This window comes from Urocampus carinirostris, chromosome 13 (assembly GCF_059441175.1).
Source record: "Urocampus carinirostris isolate Australia breed hairy pipefish chromosome 13, RoL_Ucar_1.0, whole genome shotgun sequence".
Lineage (NCBI taxonomy): Eukaryota > Metazoa > Chordata > Actinopteri > Syngnathiformes > Syngnathidae > Urocampus > Urocampus carinirostris.
This window is the reverse complement of record NC_142361.1, coordinates 24,992,387-25,020,141: the sequence shown is the minus strand read 5'-3', so window position 1 is coordinate 25,020,141 and position 27,755 is coordinate 24,992,387. Positions and strand designations below refer to the sequence as shown.

General features: G+C 38.9%; 1 protein-coding gene across 1 annotated transcript in view; it reads left to right on the top strand.

The window, feature by feature from the left end:
* Window positions 1-27,755, top strand: part of col19a1 (collagen, type XIX, alpha 1) — a 223,093-nt gene that overhangs the window by 11,295 nt on the left and 184,043 nt on the right. The window contains exons 5-9 of the mRNA XM_088351663.1: window positions 11,948-12,071; window positions 15,451-15,726; window positions 17,232-17,312; window positions 18,714-18,818; window positions 20,596-20,658. Of these exons, the coding sequence (XP_088207789.1) occupies window positions 11,948-12,071; window positions 15,451-15,726; window positions 17,232-17,312; window positions 18,714-18,818; window positions 20,596-20,658 (649 nt within the window). The remainder of the gene's footprint in view (window positions 1-11,947; window positions 12,072-15,450; window positions 15,727-17,231; window positions 17,313-18,713; window positions 18,819-20,595; window positions 20,659-27,755) is intronic.

The following is a 27,755-nucleotide window of genomic DNA, read 5'->3' as shown; positions in this document are numbered from 1 at the left end:
GTTGAGGTTTTTGAGTTTTTCCTTGCCCTCGTGTAGGTTTTAGATCAGGGGATGGTGTCATACTGGTCTGTGGTCTGTACAGCCCTTTGAGACTATTTGTGATTAAGGGCATTACAAATAAACATGACTTGAATTGACCTAACTATTTTGTCTAATCTCATCTCATCTCATCAGCCGTACCGCTTATCCTCATTAGGGTCGCGGGGGGGGCTGGAACCCATCCCAGCCATCTCCGGGCAATGGGCAGGGGACACCCTGAACTGGTTGCCAGCCAATCGCAGGGCACACGGGGACAGACAACTCATTCGCTCATTCACACCTAGGGACTATTTGGACCGGCCAACTCACCTGAAATGCATGTTTTTTTTGGAACATGGGAGGAAACCGGAGTGCCCGGAGGAAACCCACGCAAGCACGGGGAGAACATACAAACTCCGCACAGGAAGTCTGGAGCTGGATTTGAACCCACGACAGGTTCCCATGACATGAACTGTGCCGCACAAGCGCTAACCACTGCGCCGCCGTGCTGCCCTTGTCTAATCTTCCTTGCTATTTTTATTTTTCACATTCTTTAGTCTTGTTCTTGGTCTATTTCTTTTTTTTTTTTTTTCTTTCACTTGTCATTTTTTGTCTGGTTATTTTGTCTTCCTTTTGTTCTCTCTTCATCTCCTTTTTATTCTTCTTGTTCATCTTGTTCACTAAAAAAAATATATCTAGTATTACCTCCCCAACTACCCTTACTTTCATGTTTTGTTCCGTTGAATCCAGTAGGGGTTGGAATATTATGTAGTTGTTATATCCACATGTAAGTATGTTCCCTGCATCCTGTTGCTTTTCTGAACCAGTTGTCATTCCAACTTTTGCCAACTAGTCTACTTTTCATGTTTTGTTTGGTTAGAACGGGTTGGGTGTGGGACATTATGTAGTGGCTCCATCCATGTGATGGTATGTCTCTTGCGTCACCTTACATTGGGGTTGAATGTTTAAGAATCTCTAACTCCTAATTTTCTTTCAGCTTTCTTAAAATCCTGGTCTTGTTCAAGTCCTTAAAAACATCTAGTACCATTAAATCCCCCAACACTTCCCAAGTTACTCAAATTGGTGTGCAGTGGAGTCAACTTGAGGTGACTCCGGTCAAATGGTGAACCTCTCTATTAGACGAGGAATTATTTGAACAGAATTTATATATCTATACTGCATTAGTCGGACATCATTCTAAGGGCAAAAAAGTGGGACTGTGTGTAATAAGACAAGAATATTAAAACCAGGACATAAATGACACATCGAGGTGCCCGCTCATGGGAAGACCTTTGAGCCTCGGTCAAATTGGGGAGCATTCTGTCACCTCCTCATGAATGCGATACGACGATAAATGAGTAGATTGAAGTTTTGTTTAATATTCATAGAGGCCTTTTGCACTTCCTCCCCTGCGGATCCGGCATGACTATGCAGTAGAAGTTGACTTTCACCTCCGGGGTTCTTTGTGTCCTGACGGTGGGAGAATATACGGTGGTTGTTCCGGGAAGGCCGAGTTATTTTTAGTCTTTCGACACAGAAGAAGTAGTGAGTGCCGTTCTCCTTTGGCGGAGGTGAATGAATACGATTACTCGCACTGTCCGAGAAGATGCCGCTTCTCAATGAGTGTCATCAGTTCTAGTGGCCAGGTATGCCGGCCTCCTCATGTCCAATTATCTAAGTACTTGACGGGTGATACTGCGTGTCAGCTGAAGAAAAAATATATAGTAAGTACCTTTGGACCTTTCCCTCCCTTACATTAGTCTGGATAAGTGCGGAAGAGCCTTCCATTTGCCTAATGTTATGCTGGATACATACCGTAAAATGTAGCATGGTACTTAGATAAGGACGAGAAGGTAACTAATTATTATAGAGCAGGCGTGCTCATTAGGTCGATCGCAATCTACTAGTTTATCACGGCAGTAGTAAATGGTAAATGGTCTGCATTTATATAGCGCTTTTCAAGTCAATGAAGACCTCCCAAAGCACTTTACAATGTGCTTCACACTCACACAATAGGGAGTCAGCCATGCAAGGCGCATACCTGCTTATTGGGGGCATTTGGGATTCGGTGTCTTGCCCAAGAACACTTCGACATATAACACGGAGGAGCCGGGAATCAAACTTACCGTATTTTCCGCACTATAAGGCGCGTCGTGCTATAAGGCGCAACTTTAAAGAATTATATATTTTAAAACTTTTTCCATACATAAGGCACACCGCATTATAAGTCGCTATAAGTGCATGATGGTTTAAGATCAGGTAATTGTGCAATTTTGTAATTGTAATCCTGTGCATCCTGTGCAGTCCTTCGAGACATTTTTGTGATTAAGGGCTATATAAATAAATGTGACTTGACTTGGCTACAGTAGAGGATGTAGTTACGTTATGCAACCGTTAGATGGTGCCACACTAAAGGGAATGTCAACAAAACAGTCAGATAGGTCAGTCAAACTTTATTAATAGATAACAAACAAGCTTTCCACAACTCCATTCACTCCCAAAATGAATAAACAGCTGTTTTATTATTTTCTTTGAGGTAAAGCATTTTCGTGACACATCTTTAACATCTTTGAACAACAGCAAGGCATAACATTTTACTTTTCCTCCATTTAGTCAACACGCAAAAAAACGTCTGATACTGTTATGGTAAATTAAACGTTAGTGCAATCGCAATATAGTAACACTCGTAATGTGCAAAAACAATAACAAGTGCAAAACAATAACAATAAAGCAATAACATAATAACTGTAAAATGTAAAACGTAAACCGCTCATCCTCATGCTTCCTCCACTTCCACACCATCGATCCATTAATGTTAAACTCTCTTGCTGCTGCTCTATTTCTACTGCATGACTGATCGCCTTGAGTTTAAACTCTGCGTTGTAAACGTGTCTCTTAATAGGAGCCATTTCAGGGTCTTTAAACAAACGCACAAATAAAAGAGAATCGTTGTTTAATATTTCCCAGTATGCACAGTGCACTTCTTCTACGCGAAAAATGGAGTCGGTGGCTGTTTCTCTTAGTTGCGAGACCTTGCAATTCAATATTGATCCATATATAAGGCGCACCGGATTATAAGGCGCATAGTCAGTTTTTTAAAAATAAATCAGATTTTATGTGCCCCTTATAGTGCGGAAAATTACGGTAATTGAATGCCTTTCAAGACTTTTCGGGCACTGTTTTATCTTCTTGGGTGAGCATTTGGGCTGGGTTTGAAACAGTCCTTTTCTTATTTTCACCATTTTCATCCTAAAGTAGCACGCGTGGAAAATCACTCTCCTTTCCCCATCCCTCCCCTGGCTCATTTCCTCCAGCCTAACAGCAATAATAAATGTAAGATAAAAGCAGATATTGGCGGTTGACCACTGCCTGACGTTAAGAATATCAGCCCATTAATTTTCATCCCGTCATCTGATTAACAAACTGGGCGGTCAAATAGATGACAATTAGGATGTTAGACTATCACCAATTCCATGACTTGAACGACTTAAAGAACAACAGCAATGTTAAACGTTCGGCTAGTCAGTAGGGATGGACCGATACGGGTTTTTCAGGGCCAATTTTTTATTATTAAGACGAGGCTGATAACCGATATTTTGAGTTAATATTTGTTTGCTGTAAAAGCTTAAAAATTGTCATAAGAAATGTTTCATGATTAAAAAGAAACAAATATTTTTTGTTATGAACTTGAATAAAACTTTAATAGAGCTCTCTGAAACAGTTTACAGCGAATAAATTAGAATTTCAACACAACCTAATAAAATTATGCGTAGCAGCAATTTGTATAAAGGTATCGGGTACATTAAAAACTTAAATAGCTCACTGATTTTTTGTACAAAAATAGATAAAAATGCAAATACAACCAACATGACTTAAATTAACTTAAAAAAAGTGCATAGAAATTTCAATGAAGCTGGCGAATGGTATAGTTGGGGCACTCCTGTTTTAAAGCAAGATTGACAACCAATGTTATGATAAGAGTTAATCACTTCCACTTTAGCCAGCTTTTTCTGCTCTCAATTACGCACACACACGCCTGATTGACTAACTAATGTTATGATAAGAGCCCATATATCACACTCAACCTTTAACGTTCCTCTCTGAAACAAGTTTCCTATACTTTTTACGCTGTATCTTAATCGCAAAAATGCTTTTATTGTATATCACCAACACCGGCATGTCGAGGCAAGTCAGCAGAGCTAATGCTCTAATGTTCCTGCTTTCGTGTCCCCGCCCCAGGACTCTTATCCAATCAGAAGGCTTGGGGTGGGTAGCTGGGAGGAGAGGGAAGATGGTTTGTAGAAGCAAAAAAACTTGAGTATTCTCATCGAACAGCTCCAATATAAATAACAAGTACGATTAAATATTTTAGGTAAATTCTTTTGGCTTGCTTATTTTGTAAGTATCCCGCAGGCTTAACTGGTGGTAGAGGCTCTATGTACTACATTTATTGTCGTATTTCTTGCATGTTGAGTTTATTAAGCAGGTTAAGTTTTGGAATATTATGTAATAGTTTCTGTGTTTTCTATATACTTTTCAGGGTTCGTCCTAGAGTTTGAAATCCTTAAATGCTTGAATTTAAATAATATGTTTTGGGTTTAAAAAATACTTGAAATTTGAGTGAAGCGCTTGCAAATGCTTGACATCGTTGCCATGTTTCTCTGCAGTTTGACTCAATTGAAGACGCATTAAATAATAAAAACAATACAAGTTTGCTTCAAAATGCCTTAGTTCAAGTAAAACTTTGGATTTTATATTTGTCATGTTGAGTTTATTGGAGCTTGTTAAGTTTTGGAATACTATATTGTTGTTTCTGTGTTTGCCATATACTTTTTATGGTTTGTACTAGTGTTTGAAATCCTTAAATGCTTGAATTTTAATGGTATGTTTTGGGTTTGAAAATGCTTGAATTATGGGTGAAGCGCTTGAAAATGCTTGAAATTGTTGCCATGTTTCTCGGCAGTTTGACTTAATAGAACATGTATTATATAAAGTTTGCTTCAAAATGCCTTAGTTCAAGTAAAACCTTGGAATTGACATTCCTTTTTCTACAGTTTGACAGTATTGAGTGTCACCTATAGGAAAGAAGAGAATTTGGTACAACATACCTGTAGACCAAATGGAGACTGCATCAAACATGAATAAAATGGGGCACAGAAAATCAGTTTGTTTTCCTTGCCCCATTCTGTGAACGATACTGTAGCTGCTCATTTAATATTCAGCTTAGGATTTATCAAATTTTCCGTTTTTTTTCCCCTACAGTCAGCACTCAGTTATCTCAAACTATAGGGCTATGGGTTGATTCACATCAGATTTCTTATTTTAATGGCACTGGAGATATTAGAAACTTTGCTTTGAAAGTCCTTTAAAAGTTCCGGTATTTGAAGTGTACAAACCCTGAACTTTGTGAGACCCAGGGACAATCTACTGGGGGTCACATTTTAAAATCAAAGGCATCGATCTGGTGCATTTTTAGAGCGAAATTAAGAAGCTAGATCTATGATGCACGTGTGCCCTTGTAAATTATTGCATCATAAATACTCAAGTTATGAAAGGCAATGACACAGCAAAGTCACACCCACAATGCATGGGAAACGAGGCAGGAGTTAAAAGCAAAAAATCATTGCCTGTGATCTAAATTGGACTAGAAATAACTTGTGTTGTTCCTTTGCCGATGCTATACTATTCATTGGCGAGTACACAGACAAAATCATGATATGCATTTTAAATGTCAGACTTAAATCGGTGATTTGGTAAATTACAGTGCTGAGTATCTGGTTTATGGTTCCTGCTATGACGGTATGCCGGTTCTTCTTTGATGGTTTACAGTAGGGGTGGGCAATACTGCGAATTTTGGTGCGCTGGGTAGGTTCTCCGCACGGAACACTCGGTGCTAAACCTTTGTTTATTTCTTGGTCGCCGAGAGTTGTCACATCCTCATCTTGGGGAAACCGCAATGCTCGTCAATGTCACATTTTACCCAGTTGTCTAATCACAGTGCAGGCAGGGGCGGGATAAACACTTAAGTGTGCCCTTTAGTGTTGACTGACAGATACGTAGCACAAATACACACCCACAAAAACACTCTACGGAGTTTGCGATCATTCATATATATATATGTCAAGACTAGAACAGAGACAGGACCCACTTGCGTTACGTTTCTCTCAGTGTTATTGGAAGAAAGGGAAGGCTTGCCCCCACGATCCAGTGATCGCTGGGCACGGTAAGCAGGTTGCTCTGAACACGGAAGTAGGACTTCCGTGGCAATCGATGGCGGTGTGGTGTCGGGAACGGAAAAACCGGCCAGTAGCCGGGACAGCAGAGCAAAAACGTGGTCGGGGTCGGAAGCGAGTCGTAAAAATTATAGACGATCCCAGTCACCCTGCTCGCAGGTACTTTGATTACCCCCATTGTGAGCAAGACTACACGTCTTAAAGAGAGTTTTTACCCTTCCGCTATTCGTATGTTCAACGGGAATTGATTTAGGTTATTATGTATAGTATTATTATGCCAACGGCGTTCCTCCGACCTATTCTACTTTAGTCTTGTTATTTACACATTATTTATTTTTAAACTATTAATTATAATTACCTTGTATCATACACTACAATATATTTTTACTCTATTCTTTTTATTCATTTAAATCTATTATACTGTATTATCATTATTGAGAGTTCGCGTGTCAAATGATTTCTTGTATATATCATGTTTATGGTTTATACTGACTGAATAAGATAAATACAATACAATACAAATACAATACAAGTAAGCCAGGAAAGGAGAGTAGACGTGGTCGAGGACAAAAAAGTGGAAAGCCGGGACGGGAGATTAGACGTGGTCAGGATAAAAAAAACGGATCGAAGCCGGGGACAGTCAGGTTAAAGTCAGGGTCGAAAAAAAGCTTGCCTAGTGTAAACTGAGGTTCGCAGACGGACTGACAAAAGGGGACGGACAGGAGTGTGTTTAAAAAGGGACAGGGAGCCAATCAAAGTCCGAGGCAGTTGGCGCCAAAGGAGCGGGCACAGATGATTGGTAATCATGACAATATACATATATATATATATATATATATATATATATATATATATATATATATATATACTGGACTGTCTCAGAAAATTAGAATATTGTGATAAAGTTCTTTATTTTCTGTAATGCAATTAAAAAAACAAAAATGTCATACATTCTGGATTCATTACACATCAACTGAACTATTTCAAGCCTTTTATTATTTGAATATTGCTGATTTTGGCTTACAGCTGAAAAAAACTCAAAAATCCTATCTCAAAATATTAGAATACTCCTCAGACCAAGTAAAAAAATAAATTTATAACAGCAAAACTAAATCAAACATTTGAAAATGTCCATTGATGCACTCAGTACTTGGTTGGGAATCCTTTTGCACGGATTACTGCATGAATCCGGCGTGGCATGGAGGCAATCAGCCTGTGGCATTGCTGAGGTGTTATTGATGCCCAGGATGCTTCGATAGCGGCCTTCAGCTCATTTGCATTTGTAGGTCTGGTGTCTTTCATCTTCTTCTTAACTATACCCCACAAATTCTCAATGGGGTTCAGGTCAGGGGAATTAGCAGGCCAATCAAGGACAGTGATGCCATGGTCAATGCACCAGTTACTGGTGGTTTTGGCACTGTGGGCAGGTGCCAGATCATGCTGGAAAATGAAATCCTCATCTCCATAGAGCTTTTCAGCAGATGGAAGCATGTAGTGCTCTAAAATCTCTTGGTACACAGTTGCATTTACTCTGGACTTGATGAAACACAGTGGACCAACACCAGCAGCTGACATGGCTCCCCAAACCATTGCTGACTGTGGGAACTTCACACTGGATTTCAAGCAACTTGGATTTTGCTCCTCTCCAGCCTTTCTCCAGACTCTGGCACCTTGACTTCCAAATGAAATGCAAAACTTGCTTTCGTCTGAAAAGAGGACTTTGGACCACTCTGCAACTGTCCAGTGCTTCTTCTCCATAGCCCAAGTCAGACGCTTCTTCCGTTGTCTTGAGTTCAGAAGTGGCTTGACCATGGGAATACGGCTATTGTAGCCCATTTCCCGGACACGTCTGTGAACTGTGGCTTTTAATACCTGGACTCCAGCTTCAGCCCACTGTCTTTGAAGCTCCCCCAAATTCTGGAAGCGGCTCTTCTTCACAATTTTGTTAAGGCTGCGGTCATCTCTCTTGGTTGTGCAGCGTTTCCGGCCACATTTTTCCCTTCCGACAGACTTTTTGTGGATATGCTTTGAAACTGCACTCTGTGAACAGCCTGCTCTTTGAGAAATTTATTTTTGTGTCTTACCCTCCTGATGGAGGGTATCAATGATGGTCCTCTGGATCAGCAGTCTTCCCCATACTTGTGATTTAGTTTACTGAACCAAGCTGAGTGTTTTTAAGGCTCAGGAAACCCTCGCAAGGTGTTTCGAGTTAATTAGATGATTCAGGTGATTAGTTGAATAGCCTACTTGTATACTTTTTCATGATATTCTAATATTTTGAGATAGGATTTTTGAGTTTTCTTAAGCTGTAAGCCAAATTCAGCAATATTCAAATAATAAAAGGCTTGAAATAGTTCAGTTGATGTGTAATGAATCCAGAATGTATGACATTTTTGTTTTTTTAATTGCATTACAGAAAATAAAGAACTTTATCACAATATTCTAATTTTCTGAGACAGTCCAGTATATATATATATATATATATATGTAAAAATACCAATTATATTTGTAAGAATACAAGTTCATGAGACACTGGCGGGACCAATTGAATCAATTGAGTTGTTCCATCAATGTATGTTTTCACTATATCTTCTTGCTTCTGCATATTTTTATTATAAAGCAATTGGTATTCCAATTATATCCCGAGTTGGCTTTCACATTTTTGTTCTGTTAGAGCTGGTTGGGGTTGAAACATTATGGTTTATTTATTTTTGACAGTTTTGACTTTGTTACAGTACTTTTTGGCCCCTAAATATGAATCAAATGTCTTCACCACAGTTTTAGATAAATACAATATATTTTTCCCCACCAATACCAATGAAATATAAAATTCTGCTTCCGAAGATCGATACCAATAATTGATATTTTAAAAAAAAAGTTTTTACTGCATAACATATTTGAAAAAAAAATCACGCAGAATCCATTTTTATGTGCGTTTTTATTTATGTTTTCAATAACATTACACAGCTTTGGTTAACAAGGTATTGTGGGAGAGACCATAGCTTGTCAGTATTAACTATAATGCCTAGGTGACACATGCCTTGGCTAAGAAAAAGATACAACTTATTCTTATGGAGTAGCATTAACTGGGTTATATCAGGATAATGAGCTACGGTTTGAAATTGTTTCAGATTATAAGCATGACCTTGTACACAAACGGTAGATCCCCACCATATTTCCTACAGATCATTAGCGCGTTTTGGTCCCGTGCTAAGTCATTGTAAAAGCCCTGAGTCTCAACAAAAGGGCACGCAACTTAACAATTCACCTCGTTGAGCCCATCTTTGATCCCCTCGCGGGATCGTGTGTCGCTGATGGGGACGTGAGCCAACTGGGGTAACATTTGAGCTCGGATGGTTCCATCTGTTGCAATCCGATTCCGCCGGCTCCTCTTAAATAATCCTACGGGATTGGATTTCCTGGAAGACACCGAAGCTTCTTTCGCCCTAATGGGAGAGCCTCGCTCGTGTTTCTGTATTTGCTAAGTAACCTCGGCTGAGATTTTGGTTGAGGTCAAACAACCACTGTTGGTGTTAAACATGGGGCAGTGGACGTTGAAGAATAATAATGGTGTCTTTTATGTTTTGTTCATTTACAGCTTGCTAACGTGCCTGCAAAATATTTCATTGTCTCGGCGTCATTTCACTCTCGTTTTTGTTCATACCATATATACGAACGTTCTTGGGCCGCCCCTACTTCAATGTTTTGTTCAGTTAGAGCTGGTTGAGGTTGGAACCTTCTGTAGTTTGTCTATGCATGCATGAGTGTTGTCCCCGTGTCATCCTACTTTCATTACTTGTTCATTTGAGACTAGTTAATATTCCAACATATCCTCTGTCTCCCTCTTTTCATGTTTTGTTAAATTAGATCTAAAAAGTGTTTCAGCATCCTGCGTTGTCTTACTTTCATGTTTTTGTTCAGTTAGTGTTGGTTGGGGTTGGATCATTACGTAGTCTGTCAATACATGCATGAGTATTGTCCCTGTGTCTTCTTTCTTTCATAATTTGTTCATTTGGAAGTAGTTACTATTCAAACATACTATGCCTTTCTCCATTCATGTTTTGTTAAATTAGATCTAAATAGTGTTCAAGCATCCTTTGCGTCTTACGTTCATGCTTTTGTTCAGATACCGTTAGAGTTAGTTGCTTGCTTCGTATGGTTCATGTGTGGGAATGTATCTTGCATTGCCCCCCTTTCATGTTTTGTCCTGTTACAGGTGGTCAGAGTTAGAAAATTGTATAGTTGTTGTCGTCCCTATGGGGGAGTATGTTCCCTCTATCTTCCTTTTTTCATGTTTTGATCAATTAGGACCAGTGGATATTCCAACATATACCGGGTTCTCCAACTTTCATGTTTTGTTCGTTTGGATCTTGTTAGCATTTCACTGTAATGTTGTAGGGATATGTAGTCAAGTTTGTGTTGGATGAGCTTGGATGTTTTTGAGCTCTGTACATATTAATAAATAGTGTTGTTTTGTTTCTGTACACTATCAAATACCATTTACCTTTTTTTTGTATATAAACCATTTTCTCAACATTTTTTTAAACAATTTGGTTCTGTCAGAGCTGGCCAGTGTTGCCTTCCTTTCATGTTCTTTTTCCATTAAAGCTAGTTAGTGTTTGAACGTCCTTCAGTATCTTCCTTTCATGTTGTTCTTCAGTTAGAGCAGGTTTGCGTACTTGCATTGTATCTCAAGGTTGTTATTTGTCCACATAGCGGAATGTTTCTTTTGTTGTCCTGTTCATGTTTTGTTCAGTTTGAGCTAGTTGTAGTTGTTTTACTCACAGGTGTGTATGTTCCCTTCGTCCTTAGAACCTTGTCCTACTTACATGTTTCGTTCTGTTATAACTAGTTGGGTTTGGAACATTATATAGTGGATCTGCCCCATGTGTCTTCTTGCATTAATGTTAATTGAAGTGAAAATCAATCGATTGAGAAACTCAAAATCTTCATATGGTACGATATGTAATCCTTCATAAAAAACGGTGTCCTCTTCCTAACAAAGAGCATTAGGTCACCAATCGAGGATCTTTTAACCTGAAATCGATAAATCGTGATTGGTGTAATCAAATACCCCATGATCTCCCCGAAGAAATTTACACAATGCAAAGGAGAAATCGTACACTTATTTATCTTTTACTTTTTTCTGATTTGGATTTTGTTGTCTTTTGCTCCCAACCCGGGTTAAGAAAAACAATGTTTTAAAAGTGAGGTTGTTTTTGTTGTGTTTTTTTTATTTTTATAATGCAATCTATAAAAGTCAGGAGAGACGAGCAAGCTGTAATTCATGCAAGTGTGTCCACGTAAAAGACGATATATCGTCGTCCCCTATAGCTTCTTCCTCCTCCGGCTGGGAATTGTTCTTCGACCTTCCCGAGCGGCTGAGGTCAAATACATAAATGCTCGTCTTTTGATTGGTGGACGTGATTCTGGATCGATGCCGATATGTTTTCATTAGTTGAGCATGGCCGTGTAAAATTATTCAACCTCAAAGGGGTCGGTGTATGTTGTTGGAGTGGAGATTACACTCCAGGATGAACATGTAATAAAACATTTAAAAGGAGAGAAAATAGCTTAAGAAAATTAACGAATATTAGGATAGACAAAATAAGCAATATTGTTACTATGCTTAATCAATGTATTCTATATATACACATTTGTATATATGACATTATTGATTATCTGAATTTTTCCAGGCAAATTTTTCCGAACGGGTTGCCGGGTGAATTCTCCCTGGTCACAGTCTTTCGTGTGAGAAGGACGACAAAAAGAGACCGCTGGTATCTTTGGCAGGTATTCGACCAAGATGGAGACACTCAGGTAGGCGTACTGCCAAAATCTTGTCATTAGCAAAACCAAATCTATGGATTTATGGATTAATATTTCTTTCCAAGAGTTGTTTTCTGGTTCATAATTTGGGTTCTTGTTTTCTTTCACTTTTTCTTAGGTCTTCCAATTTTTGTTTTGCTTTGTTTTGAACGGCAACTGACTTTTTTTTTTCGAAAATCCACAAAAAACACTCAAAACCAATTGTATATATTTTGTTTTTTGTTTTTGTATTATATGTTGGCTTGTCTGTTTGTTGTGTTGTTTTGGGGAGTTTTTTTCCCTTCTTTGGTTTATTCTTGGTTTGCTATCCATTTTAATCTTTTGTTTTTTGATTTCATTTTTGTTTTGGTTTTCGTTTTAAACAAAAAAGAATATAATGTAACAAATCTGAATTTTTGTGTTTGTCTGGGATTCTTTTGTTTTTTTATTTGCTTGGTTTGTTTATTATGTTTATTGTTTTGGTATCTTATTTCAAACTGTTTTTTATTCTGAACTGGAAAATATATAATATACATATATGCAGGGCCAGAGTTTTCTCCCCAAAGCCGGCCCACTTTGCCATAGAGGAAGAATTTGAATGAATGGAACAGCAGCGACCTCTCATAAATCATTTTTATTAGGCGGAAATTCAGGTATATGTTAAGTTAAGGTGAGGTGGTGGGCCTCATCAGGGATGACAACGACCTGGCCTACAGAGAGGAAGTGGAGCAGTTGGTGGGCTGGTGCAAGGACAACAGCCTGGTCCTGAATGTTGACAAGACTAAAGAGATCATTGTCGACTTTAGGAAAAACCAGCCCAACCATGCCCCACTTTGCATCAACAACAAGGCTGTGGAGGTTGTCAGCAGTATCAAGTTCCTAGGGGTGCACATCACAAACAAACTCACCTGGTCCGTGAACACTGCATCTCTGGTTAAGAGGGCACAGCAGCGCCTGTACTTCCTGCGGAGGATGAGGAGAGCCCACCTGCCCCCACCATCCCTCATCACATTCTACAGGGGCACCATAGAGAGTATCCTGACCAGCTGTATCTCTGTGTGGTGTGGAGGCTGCAGCGCTACCGACTGGGGTAGTGTGAGGAGGGTAACGAGGACAGCGGAGAAAATAATCGGGACTACACTTCCCTCCATTCAGGACATTGGCCAGAAGCGCTGCTTATCCCATGCTAAGAACATTACCGGGGACCCCTCTCACCCCCATCATGGACTATTCACTCTGCTAGCCTCTGGGAAGAGGTACTGCAGTGTGCGGTGCAGGACCACCAGGCTCCGCAATAGTCTAGTCCCCCTGGCCATTAGACTGTTAAATGGTCAATCTAACATATAGTTAACTTAAATCTAAACGGCTGCTAATTTGACTTTTGCACTAGTGGCAGTTTTTTTTATAGCTTGCCACTCCTTGCACATTTGATCTCTGCACTATTGTTACTTACAGTGTTATTACTTACAGTGTTATTGTTTACAATATAATGGTACTGTGTACCTGACTTGTTAACCTGACTGCCCATCTTGCACATCTGGTTAGCGTCTCTTCTTGCACTATCGGCACTATGGTAAATAACACAATACAGCTTTATTTATATCTGTACACTGAAGGACACTGAGGGAAACTGTGGGAGTCAGATCCATCGACATTTCGTTCTGTATACACGTGTACTAGAATGACAATAAAGTAGATCTGAATCTGAATCTGAATCTGAACAGAAAACACTTTACCATCTTAATGCAAAGGAAAATTATATAAAGATTCTGATAAAGATGAAAACATATTTACCTGTGTAGATGGGTTTAACCAGCCAGTGGTTATGCCTATCTACACAGGTAAATTCAAGCCAAAATGGTGGGTGACCCTCCCTCTTCAAAAAAGTTTTCTAAACAATACAAAACCTAGCATACTCAATAATTTTAGAAGCCCATTCAATCACAACAGCGCTGCACACATCCCAAGCCACACAACTGATTATGGTCCAGCTCTCCAGAGTGGTAGAGAGGAGACGCAACTGGGTTATGCTACTACTTTTATAGAAAAATAAAATATATTGTAATGAACTTACCGTGGATGCCCAGAATCTTTCTAACTTAAAGTGTCTGCTGATTGTATATTATAGTGTGCCGTCTAGTGAGTACTTATCGGTTTGATAAATATCGACCTGATAATATTCCGTTCCCTAATGTCAATATTATAAATGAATGAGTAAATGCATGCAGGTTATTATTACTCCTACTGACCAGACTAAAACCACCGGCTGAAAGCACCCAAGCTGAAGAACAGGCAGGTTTTTGGGAGTGAAGGAGCACCACAAAACAGATTTTTAATCTGCGTATCCTGTGCAAGAAGTTCCAACAACACCAGAGAAACCTCTATCATGTTTTTTATGGATTTCAAGAAGGCATTTGACAGATTGTGGCAAGCTGCTTTATGGGAAACCACCATGAAGTACCACATGGGTCAGAGACTAGCTCAGACCATTAAACAGCCGTATGCCAATGCCAACAGTGTGGTACTGATCAATGGTGTCATTAGAGTATGGTTTCAAAACACATTGGGTGCCACACATGACTGCATTCTCTGTCCAGCTTTATTCAACATCTTCCTGGAGAGAATCAAGTCCAAAGCTCTGGACAAACATGAAGGTACAATCACCATTGAGGGACTCAATGTCATTAACCTCCGTTTTGCTGATGATATCGCATTAGAAGAACAGGACTGTAAGACTTAAAACTACCTGGAGAGAGGAGAACATAGCAGTGAAATCCAAGATCAGACTCACGCTAGCTCTGGTTACTTCCATCTTCTTCTACGCTTGCAAACAAGGGCGCTCACAGCAAAGCTGGAAAAGAAAATCCAGGCCATGGAGATGCGATGTTACAGGAAATTTCTAGGAATTGGAGACATAGCACATGTGACAAACAAAACAGTGTGCAACACAATCAGAGGGCACATTGGACCCTGACAAGAACGGTGCCAAGACTTCAGAATTATGGTCACGTCACAAGATCATCAGGACTGGCCAAGATCATTCTCCGATCACAGTCAAGGGGGGAAGGGGGAGAGGAAGACTAAAAAAGAAATGGGCGAACAACATCAAGTAATGTACTGTTGCCAATTTTGCCACAACCCAAAAAGAAAGCAAGGAACTGTCAGCTGTGGGTAGGCTGTCCAGAGTTGCGTTCGACGCAGGCGATTAAGAGATCCGTGAACTGAATGGCAATTTTAAATATATTGTTTTTTGTCATATTAAATACTGTATATCTCAAAGTCATATTTAGAGACATAGTATGTATTTTTATCCTCCCAAAAACAAATTTCCAAGCGGTTACTCAATATTCCATTTAATATTAATATTGTGGCCTTCCTTATCCTCCCACAGGTGTCCATCATAGTAGACGGCGGCAAGAAATCGCTGGAGTTCTCCTCGCAGAGCCTTCCCAAGAACGTTCTCCGCTACACCTTTAAAAGCCGCGACCTGCACCCACTTTTTGACCGGCAGTGGCACAAGTTGAGCTTTTCCGTCCAGAGTAACATCGTCTCCGTTTACATGGACTGTAAACTGATCGAACGGAGGCTGATCACTGAAAGGGATGCCATCGACCCCACTGGGAGAACGCTCATTGCCACCAGGATACAGGACGGGCGGCCTGTGGATGTGCGTGCTACTTCTGTTTTTCTACTACAGATTTTTAACGTTTTTGTGCTTATTTTTTTAAGAAAACTGTGTTGGACTTTTAAATCCTGCTAACCTGTTTTCACTAGCACTAGAGTATTTTTTCTTAAACAATATCAACTCTAATCAAATCAAAACTGTCATGAACCAGAACAGGATCAGGACCCAAACGCATGACGTTATTCACACAAGCCTTTTATTTTACGGGATATGGGGAGTCATGCACGTTAGGCAGCAGTCTGGCGTGAAATGATAGGAAGCCAGAGGCCGACGAGATCAATACCAGTTTCCCGAGTTGATATCGGACAGATGGGGTCGATACCGGACAGGACGGGACGGACAGGATAGACAATGAAACAGGATATCGAAAATAAACAGGACACACTTGATGCAAACGAAAACTGGAGAAAATAATAAACAGGATAAGAATAGACGGAAATAAAACTGGAAATCTAAATTAAACAGGACAAAATAAACGGGAACAATACCGGACAAGAAATACCAACAGGAACAGGACCAAGTCGAAACCCACGTCTTGCAGAAGTTCGTTGACGGACTGACAAAGAACAAATGAGAGAACTGATCTTAAATAGACAGAAAGCCAATCTGTCAATGAGCCGCAGCTGGTGCCACACGGGCGGGACCAATTGGGCGCCAAGGCAACCGTGACAAAATTTTTTGTAAAGAACTTTTCAGTCAAAAATTAAAAATGCCACTCAAAAGTGCTGTATAAAACTACTTAGCATAAAACAAAACAGTTGAGTTCAGTTCAAAATCATAGACTTCGCAAGTTGGCGATAAAATACTGTATTTTTTGTACTGAATTGATTCACTATAGGTGATGCTAAAGGTAGAAGCAAAAACATGATAACCATGTCAACGAAGCTTTCAATTATCATGAAATTAAAGAGGGCACACAAATATCTACCCTCGCTTAGCAATATGGTCATAACCAATTGACGATCGGGACTCTAATAAATATGGACGTGATTAAAGTAAGGAAATCTTCTAAGGGCATTAAAATCCTCACAAACTTAATTTCATAGGTCAGTTTCATTTTTAACGCACCGCCACCGCCTCTGCATCCACCCACAACTCCACTCGACCCGCTCAAATCTCATGTCAACATAGTGAGTTAAATTTAATTTTACCTTTGCTTGTACATTCATAAAGTTTTTTAATCATATGTGCATAAATTACACAAATGTAGTACTTACTATATATTTTATACATAATTTTTGGGAGGATACCGGGGTTCCCGAGCAAATTACTTTCTAGGTTTCTATCCGCTCCTATATGGTAATTTCACTTAGCGATCCCCACATCAGAACAGATTTGTTACACCAAAATGGAGGTTAATCAAAATACTCAAATATAAATTGCAAATAATACAAAATGATCAGCATATACAGGATATTTCATTTTTATTTTAGATACATTTCTTCATGCAAAACATCCGACTAAACGAATGCTTTTTTAATTCCCAGGTGGAAGTCAAACAAATGATCCTGTACTGTGATCCGTATATCGTCGATATGGAAACTTGCTGCGAGGTCCTGGAGACAAAGGTAAAATGCTTTTACTGTGTCTGGAACATAATATTATCATGTGTCATTTGTAGTAAACACATTAGATTATGAATTTCAGTATGTAATAAGAACTATTTATAGTTAAGGGCCATTTTTTTCAGTTTTTGTTTATGGTATTTGGTTAGAACAGCAAATGGAGGATTTATGAATTATTATTTTTATCTGTTTTAACTAACAAGAACACTAAAATCTGGGTATTTGTCTAGATTTGTTTGGTTTTGATTTTTTTTTTTTTTTTGGATTATTTTTTACTTTTTGGAGGTTTACTTTAATTTGTTCATATTTTATTTTTAAATCTGGTTTTGTTTGATTTGTTTTTATGTAGGAAATTAAGATTTTGTTGATTTTATTTTTTTTTTCTACCAAGCACACTATATTTTTTTGTTTGTTATGTAGTGGGTTGATTTTGGGTTTATTTTTTTGTTTGTTCTAACTGTTTCGATGTTATTTTATTTGGCACTTTGATTTTTCTTTATCTCTTATGATTTCTGTATTCTATTTTTTATACTTTAAATTGGGAATATTTTTTTGTGTTTTTTTGTTTGGGTTTTTTGCTGTTTTTTTCTTAATCATTTGCTTTTTTTACACTTTTGTTTGGTGGTTTGTTTTTTGTTTGGATTTATTTATTCTTTATTTAAAAAATAATCTATTATTAATCTAATTTTATTTTGTGTTGTATTTTTAAGTATTTATATTTCAATTTTCTTATTCTACGTGTGTCGTTTCCAGGTTTATTTATTTATTTGTTTGCTTCTTTTAACCATTTATTGTATTTTTTGTATTTTTTCAATTTTTGTACTGGAGATGATTTCTTCATTATTTTTTTTACATATTTTGCTTACAAGCACACTCAAATGTATTTTTAATCTATTTATTTATGTATTGTTTTTTTTTTACAGGGAAAGGGTTTTGTTTTTTCACTTCTTTGCCTCGGTATTTGTATATAATATTTACTTTTATTATAGCTACAAATGCCGAACGCCAATTGATAATAAGTAAATTGACGTGTGCAATTCAGTACTGGAGCTCTTTTATAATGTTTAGAGATATCATATTTTCACATAATGAACACACCCATAATCAAATACACAAATTTGAAATATTTATGTCAGTTTTAGTGCTCTTCACAATATTGTGTCAATATGCTAAAGTATTGATCGATTGCTTGATAAAACCAAGCGCTAGTCTCAACATTTCTTGCATGTTATTGTAATTGTAAACAAAAATAACACACAGAGAAATATTTGGATTTTGCACGCCATGTTCCCCCTAATTATACTATGCAGTTAAAACGAGGGAATATTTTATTGATTATTGATAGAAAAAAACAGTTACTGTGTGTCCCTGCTAATCAGATCCGTATCTTTTGCATCGATCCAGTGCGAAGACAAGAGCGCATTTAACAGGAGTTCGTTCCCCGTCCCTCGGATGCTGTCTCAGCTCCCCTCTTCGCCCAGTGACAGATGTCAATGTCCGGCTGAAAAGGTACGATCAATCGGAAGCAACAGGGGGGACCTTAATTGAGCGCCTCTTGTGTCTATTGTAACCCTGTCAACAATGATTCACAGAGGCCTTTACAAACACCTCGTGTCCACTTAAAGGACCTTTATACCTTCCCCCCTCTGGATAACAAGCATTGCCGATATAAATCTGATGCTCTTGATGCCCTTTACTACGGATCTTTGATCATCGGAAAATAGTAATTGTGCTGTTCACATGGAGCCTGGATTAAAATTCAAATATAGTATGTTCCGTTTTTTTTAGGGAGTCTCCAACATTTTTCAAGCTGAGACCTACTGTTTGGTACTTATTCGTGCAAAAAACACCTAGTTTGATTTGCATTTTTAAAATAACAATGTATCTTGTACTAATTACTATATTATTACTATGTTATTACCGGGTTAGTTATTGGAAGTAAGAAAGAGAAAGGAAAGAAGAGAGAAAGAGAGAGAAAGGGTAAAAGCAAGAGAGAGCGCAAAAGAGGGAGGGAGGGAAGGCGTGAAAGGGAGGGAGAAAGAGAGAAAGAGATAGAAATATAAATAGGGAGAGACAGAGACTGAGAGAAAGACAGAAAAAGAAAGAAAAATAGAGAGAGAAAGAAAGAGAATGACAGGAAAAAGAGAGGAAGATAGACAAAATGAGAGGAAGATAGAGAAGAGAAACAAAGAGAAAAATATAGAGAAAGAAAAAGTGTGTGAAGTTGGATGTCGGGTTAAATTGATTCAGTCAACCACCAGAAAACATTAATTTTACTAGAAAATCACAATGACCCAGTACTGGTAAGCCATTTGCCTCAGCTGCCCTCATTGGTCACCCTGGTGTCCGCGGGCACTATGTTGGAGACCCCAGCTTTTTATGATGTATCTGTCAAGGCCGCTCAGAGTGGTATACAAGCATAATGCAGAAGAAAGGTTTGATTTCAGGCAGGGTTCGACACATGGGAGTCAAGTATCAGGGAAAGAGTATCTATAACACCATAGGCAGCAATCGTGGTCAGAGGCAGTCGAGGGGTCAATTTTCCAGCAGGCAGTGCTTGTGATCTAGAAGGCTGAGCGAGGGGTCGAAACACTCTATAAAAAATCTGTGACAACAAGGCTTGGGACATCACAAAAGGGGCAACGAACTAGCACCAAGACAAGGAAACACAATGTTTAATTTGTGAAGAGGGAGAGGTGCGATTGGAGGTTAATCAGGACAGGTCACACCAGGGGTGGGGGAAAATTAGAGCCAGGAAGTGAGTGACCAAATGCGGTTGGGGCAAGCAAGCAAGAGAAATGGCTCTGGGGGTTTGGGGGTTGGATCAAACCTGAGATCTGAATTATGACAGTATTATTCTTTTGTCAATATAAACAAAAAGCCAAAATTAGTTTTCACAAATAAGAATACGCAAGTACCAAATACAGGTATCCGTGTTGATGCTGAGACCAGGCTTTAAAAAGGATCGGAGCTTATAACTGTATTCGATACAAGTATCGGCTGCCATCTAGTGGCGATATAACAAACAGGAACTCGAATTCAGAGGGGGGGATTCTATCAACATTAAACATTAACTTTAGAGGACATTATTAGCCGTTTTGAGGGAAGGGAATTGGATTTACTAGCGGTATCTATGTTAGTACCTGGTATCAATATTGACCGTTCTGAAAAAAGGTGTTATCATATTTCCCTGAATTATTTGACAAAAGTATGTTTCAAAAATAATATTTGTTTGCATAGTTTTTGTTAAATTAGAACTTTATTTTATGTTTTGTTTTTATTTTAGGGTGATGCTGGTCTTCCTGGTGTCCATGGACTTCCTGGGCCAAAAGGGGACATGGGAGAGAAAGTAAGATTTTTGTCAAATAAAAATAATCAAATAAACATGTATATAGTATATATATTATAATATATATATATATATATATATATATATATATATATATATATATATATATATATATATATATATATATATATATATATATATATATATATATATATATATATATATATATATATATATATATATATATATATATATATATATATATATATATATATATGGGCAGCATGGCGGCGCAGTGGTTAGCGCATGTGCGGCACAGTTCAAGTCATGGGAACCTCCTGCGTGGGTTCAAATCCAGCTCCAGACTTCCTGTGTGGAGTTTGTATGTTCTCCCTGTGCTTGCATTTCAGGTGAATTGGCCGGGCCAAATTGTCCCTAGGTGTGAATGAGCGAGTGAGTTGTCTGTCCCTGTGTGCCCTGTGATTGGCTGGCAACTAGTTCAGGGTGTCCCCTGCCCACTGCCCGATGATTGCTGGGATGGGCTCCAGCACCCCCGCGACCCTACTGAGGATAAGCGGTGCAGCTAATGAATTGAGATGAGATGAGATATATATATATATATATATATATATATATATATATATATATATATATATATATATATATATATATACACACATAATAAATGGATACATAGACACATACATATCAATTATAAATCATGAATGAAAGAAAGATGGGTTTAAAAAACACAAACATATTCAAAAATCAACACAAACAAAAATATCCTTAAAGAAATAAATACAAAAAATTAATTCATTAAAAAAAAACATCTAAAAAATTGTCACAATTGCCCTCACCTGTGCCTGCTCGTTTAGCGCCAGCTGCTGCTCATTGCCTGATTGGCTCTTCTCCTGTTTAAACTCAGTGCTCTCATTCACTCTTTGTCAGTCCGTCAACCAACCTCTGCACTTCTAAGGCATGCATTTTGACTCTGTCCGGTAGCCTGCTCCTGCAACCAGTATCTGGTATTGATCCCGTCCTGTCCAGTATTTTGCTCATGCATCCTGTTTCCGGTATCGATCCCGTCAGTTCCATCCTGTCCGATATCTTGCTCGTGTATCCAGTAGCCGGTATCGATCCCGTCCTGTCCGGTATCTTACTGGTGCATCCTGTATCCAGTATCGACCCCGTCTGTCCCGTCCTGTCCGGTTATCTTGCTCGTGCATCACGATCCGGTATCGATCCCCTCTGTCCGGTATCCTGCTCGAGTATTCAATATCCAGTATCGATCCCGTCTGTCCGGTATCCTGCTTGTTTATTCATCATCTGGTATCTGTCCTGTCTTGTCCGGTATCTTCCTCGTGCATCTTGTATCAGTTATCAATCCCGTCTGTCCAGTCCTGTCCGTTATCTGCTCGTGTATCTCGTATCTGGTATCGATCCCATCTGTCCTGTCAGGTTTCGATCTCGTCTACCTTTGGCTTCCTATTTTCCCACGCCTGACTTCTCTGTCTCACTTCTTCTTCCCGGCGATTGCCTAATTGCTGGTGTTTGTTTTCCCGCGCATGACTGCCCCGTTTCCGTAAAATAAAGCTTGGTGTGAAAACGTTTTGCGTTTGGGTCCACCGTCTGTTCAGGTTCTGACAAAAAACGCATAATTAACAAAAACATAAAAGATATATACATAGACACATAATTAAATGCATAGGACAAACATAAATATCAATCGTGAAATATCAAAGACATAGAAATAAACACATAAAATACTTTACAGTACGGAGACCGTGCGGTACCCCATACTCCCAAAGCACGCCCCCCACAGGGCTTCCCGAGGAACACGGTCAAATGCCTTCTCCACAAAAGTCCACAAAACTCATGTAGACCGGATAGGCAAACTCCCATGCACCCTCAAGGACCCTGCAGAGGGTGTCACGCGTGTCCACTGTTCCATGGCCGGGACGAAAACCACATTGCTCCTCTTAAATCCGAGATTCCTGGCGGACCCTCCTCTCCGGTACCCCTGAATAGACCTTACCAGGGGTACCAAGCGTGATTAAAACCAACACACGAAAACAAAAAGGCATTTTGGCATTAGCGCCAAAGATAACAATCCTGTTACCATGACAGCTTAATAACTAAAGTATAATTACACCATGGAGAGAGAAAAAAAACAAAGGAGAAAACTGGGCAAATAACCTAAATTAGACAAATAGCTTTTTGCACCTGCCAGGCCACCAAAAACGGCGAAAGCAAAAAGGGGAAAAAGTCATTTGGAGGAACTTGAATTTGTATCTGATTGGAGCAAATGACTTTAACTCAGAATTTACTTCAAGGAAAAGGTTTTCGTTTCCTGGAGAGCAAAATGATACCAAATATCATCCTTAAAGGTGATGTGTCCTTCAAAAGTTTTAAGTCAAATCTTTTCTCGATGATGTTTATTTGTGACGGCCTTTATCACAAGGAGTCTCAAAGGGCTGCACAGACCACAGACTAGGGCTAAACAATTTTGGAAAAAAAAAAACAATTGCAATTTCGATTCTCGATTTTAAAAGGAAAGTGCATTTTCCGCGCTAATTTTGTTATTTTCAGGGAGAACATAAACAGAGTGACATGTAAACATAACTTGATGATGTACTTCGAGACAGAGAGTATACGACTGTAACAAAATATCAACTATAGATGTACAGAGAAAAAACAAATTGCAGTTAACATGGCCCAGTTGAGTTCAAAGAGCCTTTATCCCATTCCCCCCTCCTTGCCTATCTACTTTTAACCTACTTTTATCGTCGATGTTCCAGTCACGGAGCACATTGGGCTCATTGTAAGTATTTCTATTTTCATTTTTTTACGGTACAGTACATTGGATAACAGAATATCAAATGACTTCTATTTTCCAATATACCTGTACTTTGATTTCTAGTAAAAATATGACATGATACATACTTTTGCTCAAATTTAAAGTTCTTCTAATTACTATGTTTCGTAAAAGAAACAAAAGAAAACAATAGAGTCTAATACTAAAAAAAATCAGGTGAATAAGTGTTAAGTGAAAAAAATCGTTTTGAGGATTTTTATTTTTTGTTAATGTTTTAACTATTTTTTCTAACTTTTTCATAATCATAAATTAAAAATGGGACATATGGCATATCTTGGGAAATAATATTACAAGAACAATTATTATAGTCACAATAACAAGAATAACATCCCTTAATTGAAAATAGAATGAATAAAGTTTATTTTAGATGAATGTCAGAACCCGAACAGAGGGTGGACCCAGACGTGTAACGTTTTCGCACAAGCTTTGTTTTACTGAAATGGAGCAGTCATGTGCGTAAACACAAACACCAGTGATTAAGCGATCGCTAGGCAGAAGAAGTGAGACGGAGAAGTCAGGCGTCGTAAAACAGGAAGCCAGGGGCAGACGGGATCGAAACCAGACAGGCAGACGGGACCTATACAGGATACACGAGCAGATACTAGACAGAACGGAAGAGACGGGATTGATACCTGATACACGAGAAAGATACCGGACAGGACGGGACCAATACTGGATACTGGAGCAAGATACCGGACAGGACGGGACGGACGGGATCAATACTGGATACAACAGCAAGATACCGGACAGGACGGGACGGACGGGATCAATACTGGATACAACAGCTAGATACCGGACAGGACGGGACGGACGGGATCGAAACCGGATACACGAGCAGGCTACCGGACAGGACAGGACAGATGGGATTGATAACGGATACAACTGCAAGATACCAGACTGGACGGACGGGATCGATACCGGATACACGATCAGGCTAGAGGACTGGAAAGACAGGATCGATACTGGATACTGGAGCAAGATACCGGACAGGACAGAACAGATGGGATTGATACCAGATACTGGAGCAAGATACCACACAGGACGGTACAGACGGGATCGATACCGGATACTGGAATCACAAGCAGGATACCGGACGGAGTCAAAATGCACGTCTTGCAAGTGCAGAGGTTCGTTGACAGACTGACAAGGAGTGAATGGAAGCACAGAGTTTAAATAGGAGGCAACGAGCAGGTGCTGGTGCCAAACGACCCAGGTGAGGGCAATGGGCAATTGTGACATAAAAAACATCCTTGAAATAAAATATATGATCTGCTAAAGGGAAAAACAAAAATTGAGCTTATTACTAAAAACCAAGTGGATAAGTAATACGTGAAATGATCTTTATGAGGATTTTTCTCAAACAGCACTTTTTCTTTAAGATATCTTGGGGAAATTATTACAAAAACAATAATGTCAATTATAGTAACATCAGAAGAATGGCGTACCTGAAATGAGAAACATGAGGTTTATTTTAGAAGGTGAAAAAAGCATAGAAAAAAATCCTTAGAATAAAAAAATACGGATCTGCCAATGAATAGAAAAAATAAAATAAATAAATACATATTTATAATATACATATATAGGGCAATACGGCGGCTGAGTTATTAGTGCGTCTGCAGCATAGTTCTGAGGTCATGGGATTAAATCTAGCTACTAGCCTTCCTGTGTGGAGTTTGCATGTTCTCCACATGCTTGGGTGGGTTTCGTCCCGGAACTCCGGTTTCCAATCCACATTCAGGTGGATTGGCCGGTCCAAATTGTCCCTAGGTGTGAATGGATTATATGTCTCTGAGTGCCCTGTGACTGGCTGGCAACCATTTCAGGGTACCCCCTGAACTGGTTACCAGTTATCTTTACTCAGAGTAAAAATAACCTTTTTACTCTCTATCTTCTTAATCCGTTCAAAATTCAGCGCAGCAGCCGCTGTGGTCTACTATATCAACACCTTTTTGTATTTTTATCTTCATCTTCAAAGACAACTACCTTCTCTAAGTCGGAATATAAACCGAGATCATTCTGCATGCTCCTCACGAGAGCGTTCCTTTTCTTTTTTTATTTCTTTATTTCTTTTTCCATTACCGCCTCGTACTATGTTTTGATACCATTGAGGTGCTGGCCTCCTTTTTGTTAAGAGCCTGTATGTAATTTCAAGTTTTGCACCAATCAATACTTGGCACCGTTTGTTTACTGGCCGAACGGCCAAATTCATAACAAATCCTATTACCATCTCCAACATCAAATCAATCACGATAAGGAAAAGTATCATTGAGGAGCTATGACGATGGCGGGCGGGATTTTTCGGGTCCGATAACCTAGCTCTTGAGCCAGCAATAGGTGAAGCGCTTCTTTTTCAGATGTTGTCCTTTTTCTTCACCGTATAACTAAAAAGTTTGCCCTCAACGGAAAAAGTACGGTACACCCCCGAGTCAGAGGTGAGGATCGCAAAGTCAAATTGCCGTATAGCGGAGGACAGAGACGTATGTTTTAATACTTTACAAACCAACGGTACCTCAAATTAAAAAATTAATAGACATAATGATATAGTCAGAACTATTTATGTGTGTTATACATGTATGATTAAATAACATTAATGTTTAATATTGACCTTTGATGTGAGGTCACCTGAACTGGTAGGGTGGAGTAGCGGGTGGATGCAGAGGGCAGGTGGGGGGCAGCTGATTCCTCTTCGGATTTCTTTCTTCTAATATGAAAGTTAAACACTCAATGTTTTGGAAAATGGTAAAAGAACAAATAAAAAAATACATTAAAAAAACAAATTATTAAATAGTACTTATACATAACATGTGTATATGATTAAACAACATTATAAATAAATATACACGTAAAAGACAAGTTCAATTTTATTTTACTTTTGGTGCGGTGTGACCTGATCTAACTTTTTCTCTTCTTATACCAAAGCAAAACACTCAGAAAAACAACTTTAGATAACAAAATTGTAAATATTACTTATGTTTAATATTTGTGCTCTGCCCATTCTTGCATCAATATGCGATGAAGGATAATGGATCACAGCCTCACAAGTGCTGTTTTTGTTGGCTATAAAGAGCCCCCAAAAAAATGCCACAACGCACATCGCAAATTTGCTCTTTTGGCTTTTCAACAATATTCAATTGGGAATAATGGATTATGGCCAAAATAGTGCAGTTCATTTCAGGTGGCCCTGAATGAAAACAAAAAAAAAACTGCTGGCTACTTGTCTTAGCAACAGTCAACTAGGGATAACTTAATGTGGCCAAACTTGCAGCAATATATGATTGGGGATAAAGGATCATGGTCGCACAAGTGCATTTCATTTGAGGTGGAAATAACTGCAAAAAGGTGCTACCAGCCCAAACAAAAATGTGCCCTTGCGCTACGAATAGTTGACAGGGGATAATGGATCATGGCCACAACCATGTATTTCATTTTAGGTGGGCTACAACGGCAACTTCCTGACAAAAATGCTCTCCATCAGTCCCCGCTCACAGCAATATGTGATACGGGATAATTAATTGCAGCTGTTCAAGTGCAGATAACATTTGGATGTATAAAATAAGTTATCATTTGTATTTATTTTATTTCATTTTCCATTACCGCCCTGTTAAAAAGTGAGCTCTGCCGGTACCTGCTCACAGAAACATACAACTAAGGGGAATGGATCACTGCCATACTAATGCAATTCATTACTAGATGTACAGAACATTAAAAAAAAAGCCGCCAGGCCTGACAAAATGTGTTTTTCTGGCTCCAGCTTGCAGCAGTATGTCATCGGGGATAATGGATCGCTCTTTGACATGCGTTTGTTACTTAATTGGAAATGTCCCCTTTTTCCCCCAGACTCCTTACCGCCCTTTTAGTATAAGAATGAGCGGAAGCCATTTCACCTTTGCCCTTGTCAGCGGCCTTTGTCTGTGACTCATTTGTGTCCAGAATATTCTGTGAAACGTTTGAATATACTCCTTATCATCCCAGCTTTTTTTGTATAACCTCCCTTCTTGCAACCTGAACATGCACAAGAAGAAAAAGACAATTCACAATAAAGTTTAGCAAGACCTCAGAATAATGGATCAAAGACACCTGACCTATTTAATCATTTTCTTAGCGACACAATGAGAAATGTGACACGGTAATTGTAATTTACACAATAGACTTGCGGGAATTACTTTGGCTGTGTTACCCTAAAAGAGAGAATTAGACGGAGGCTTCTAATACACAGCCAAAGGATGACACCGTAATGATGAATCCAAAATCCCCCAGGAAATTAAACAGATAAGTAGCC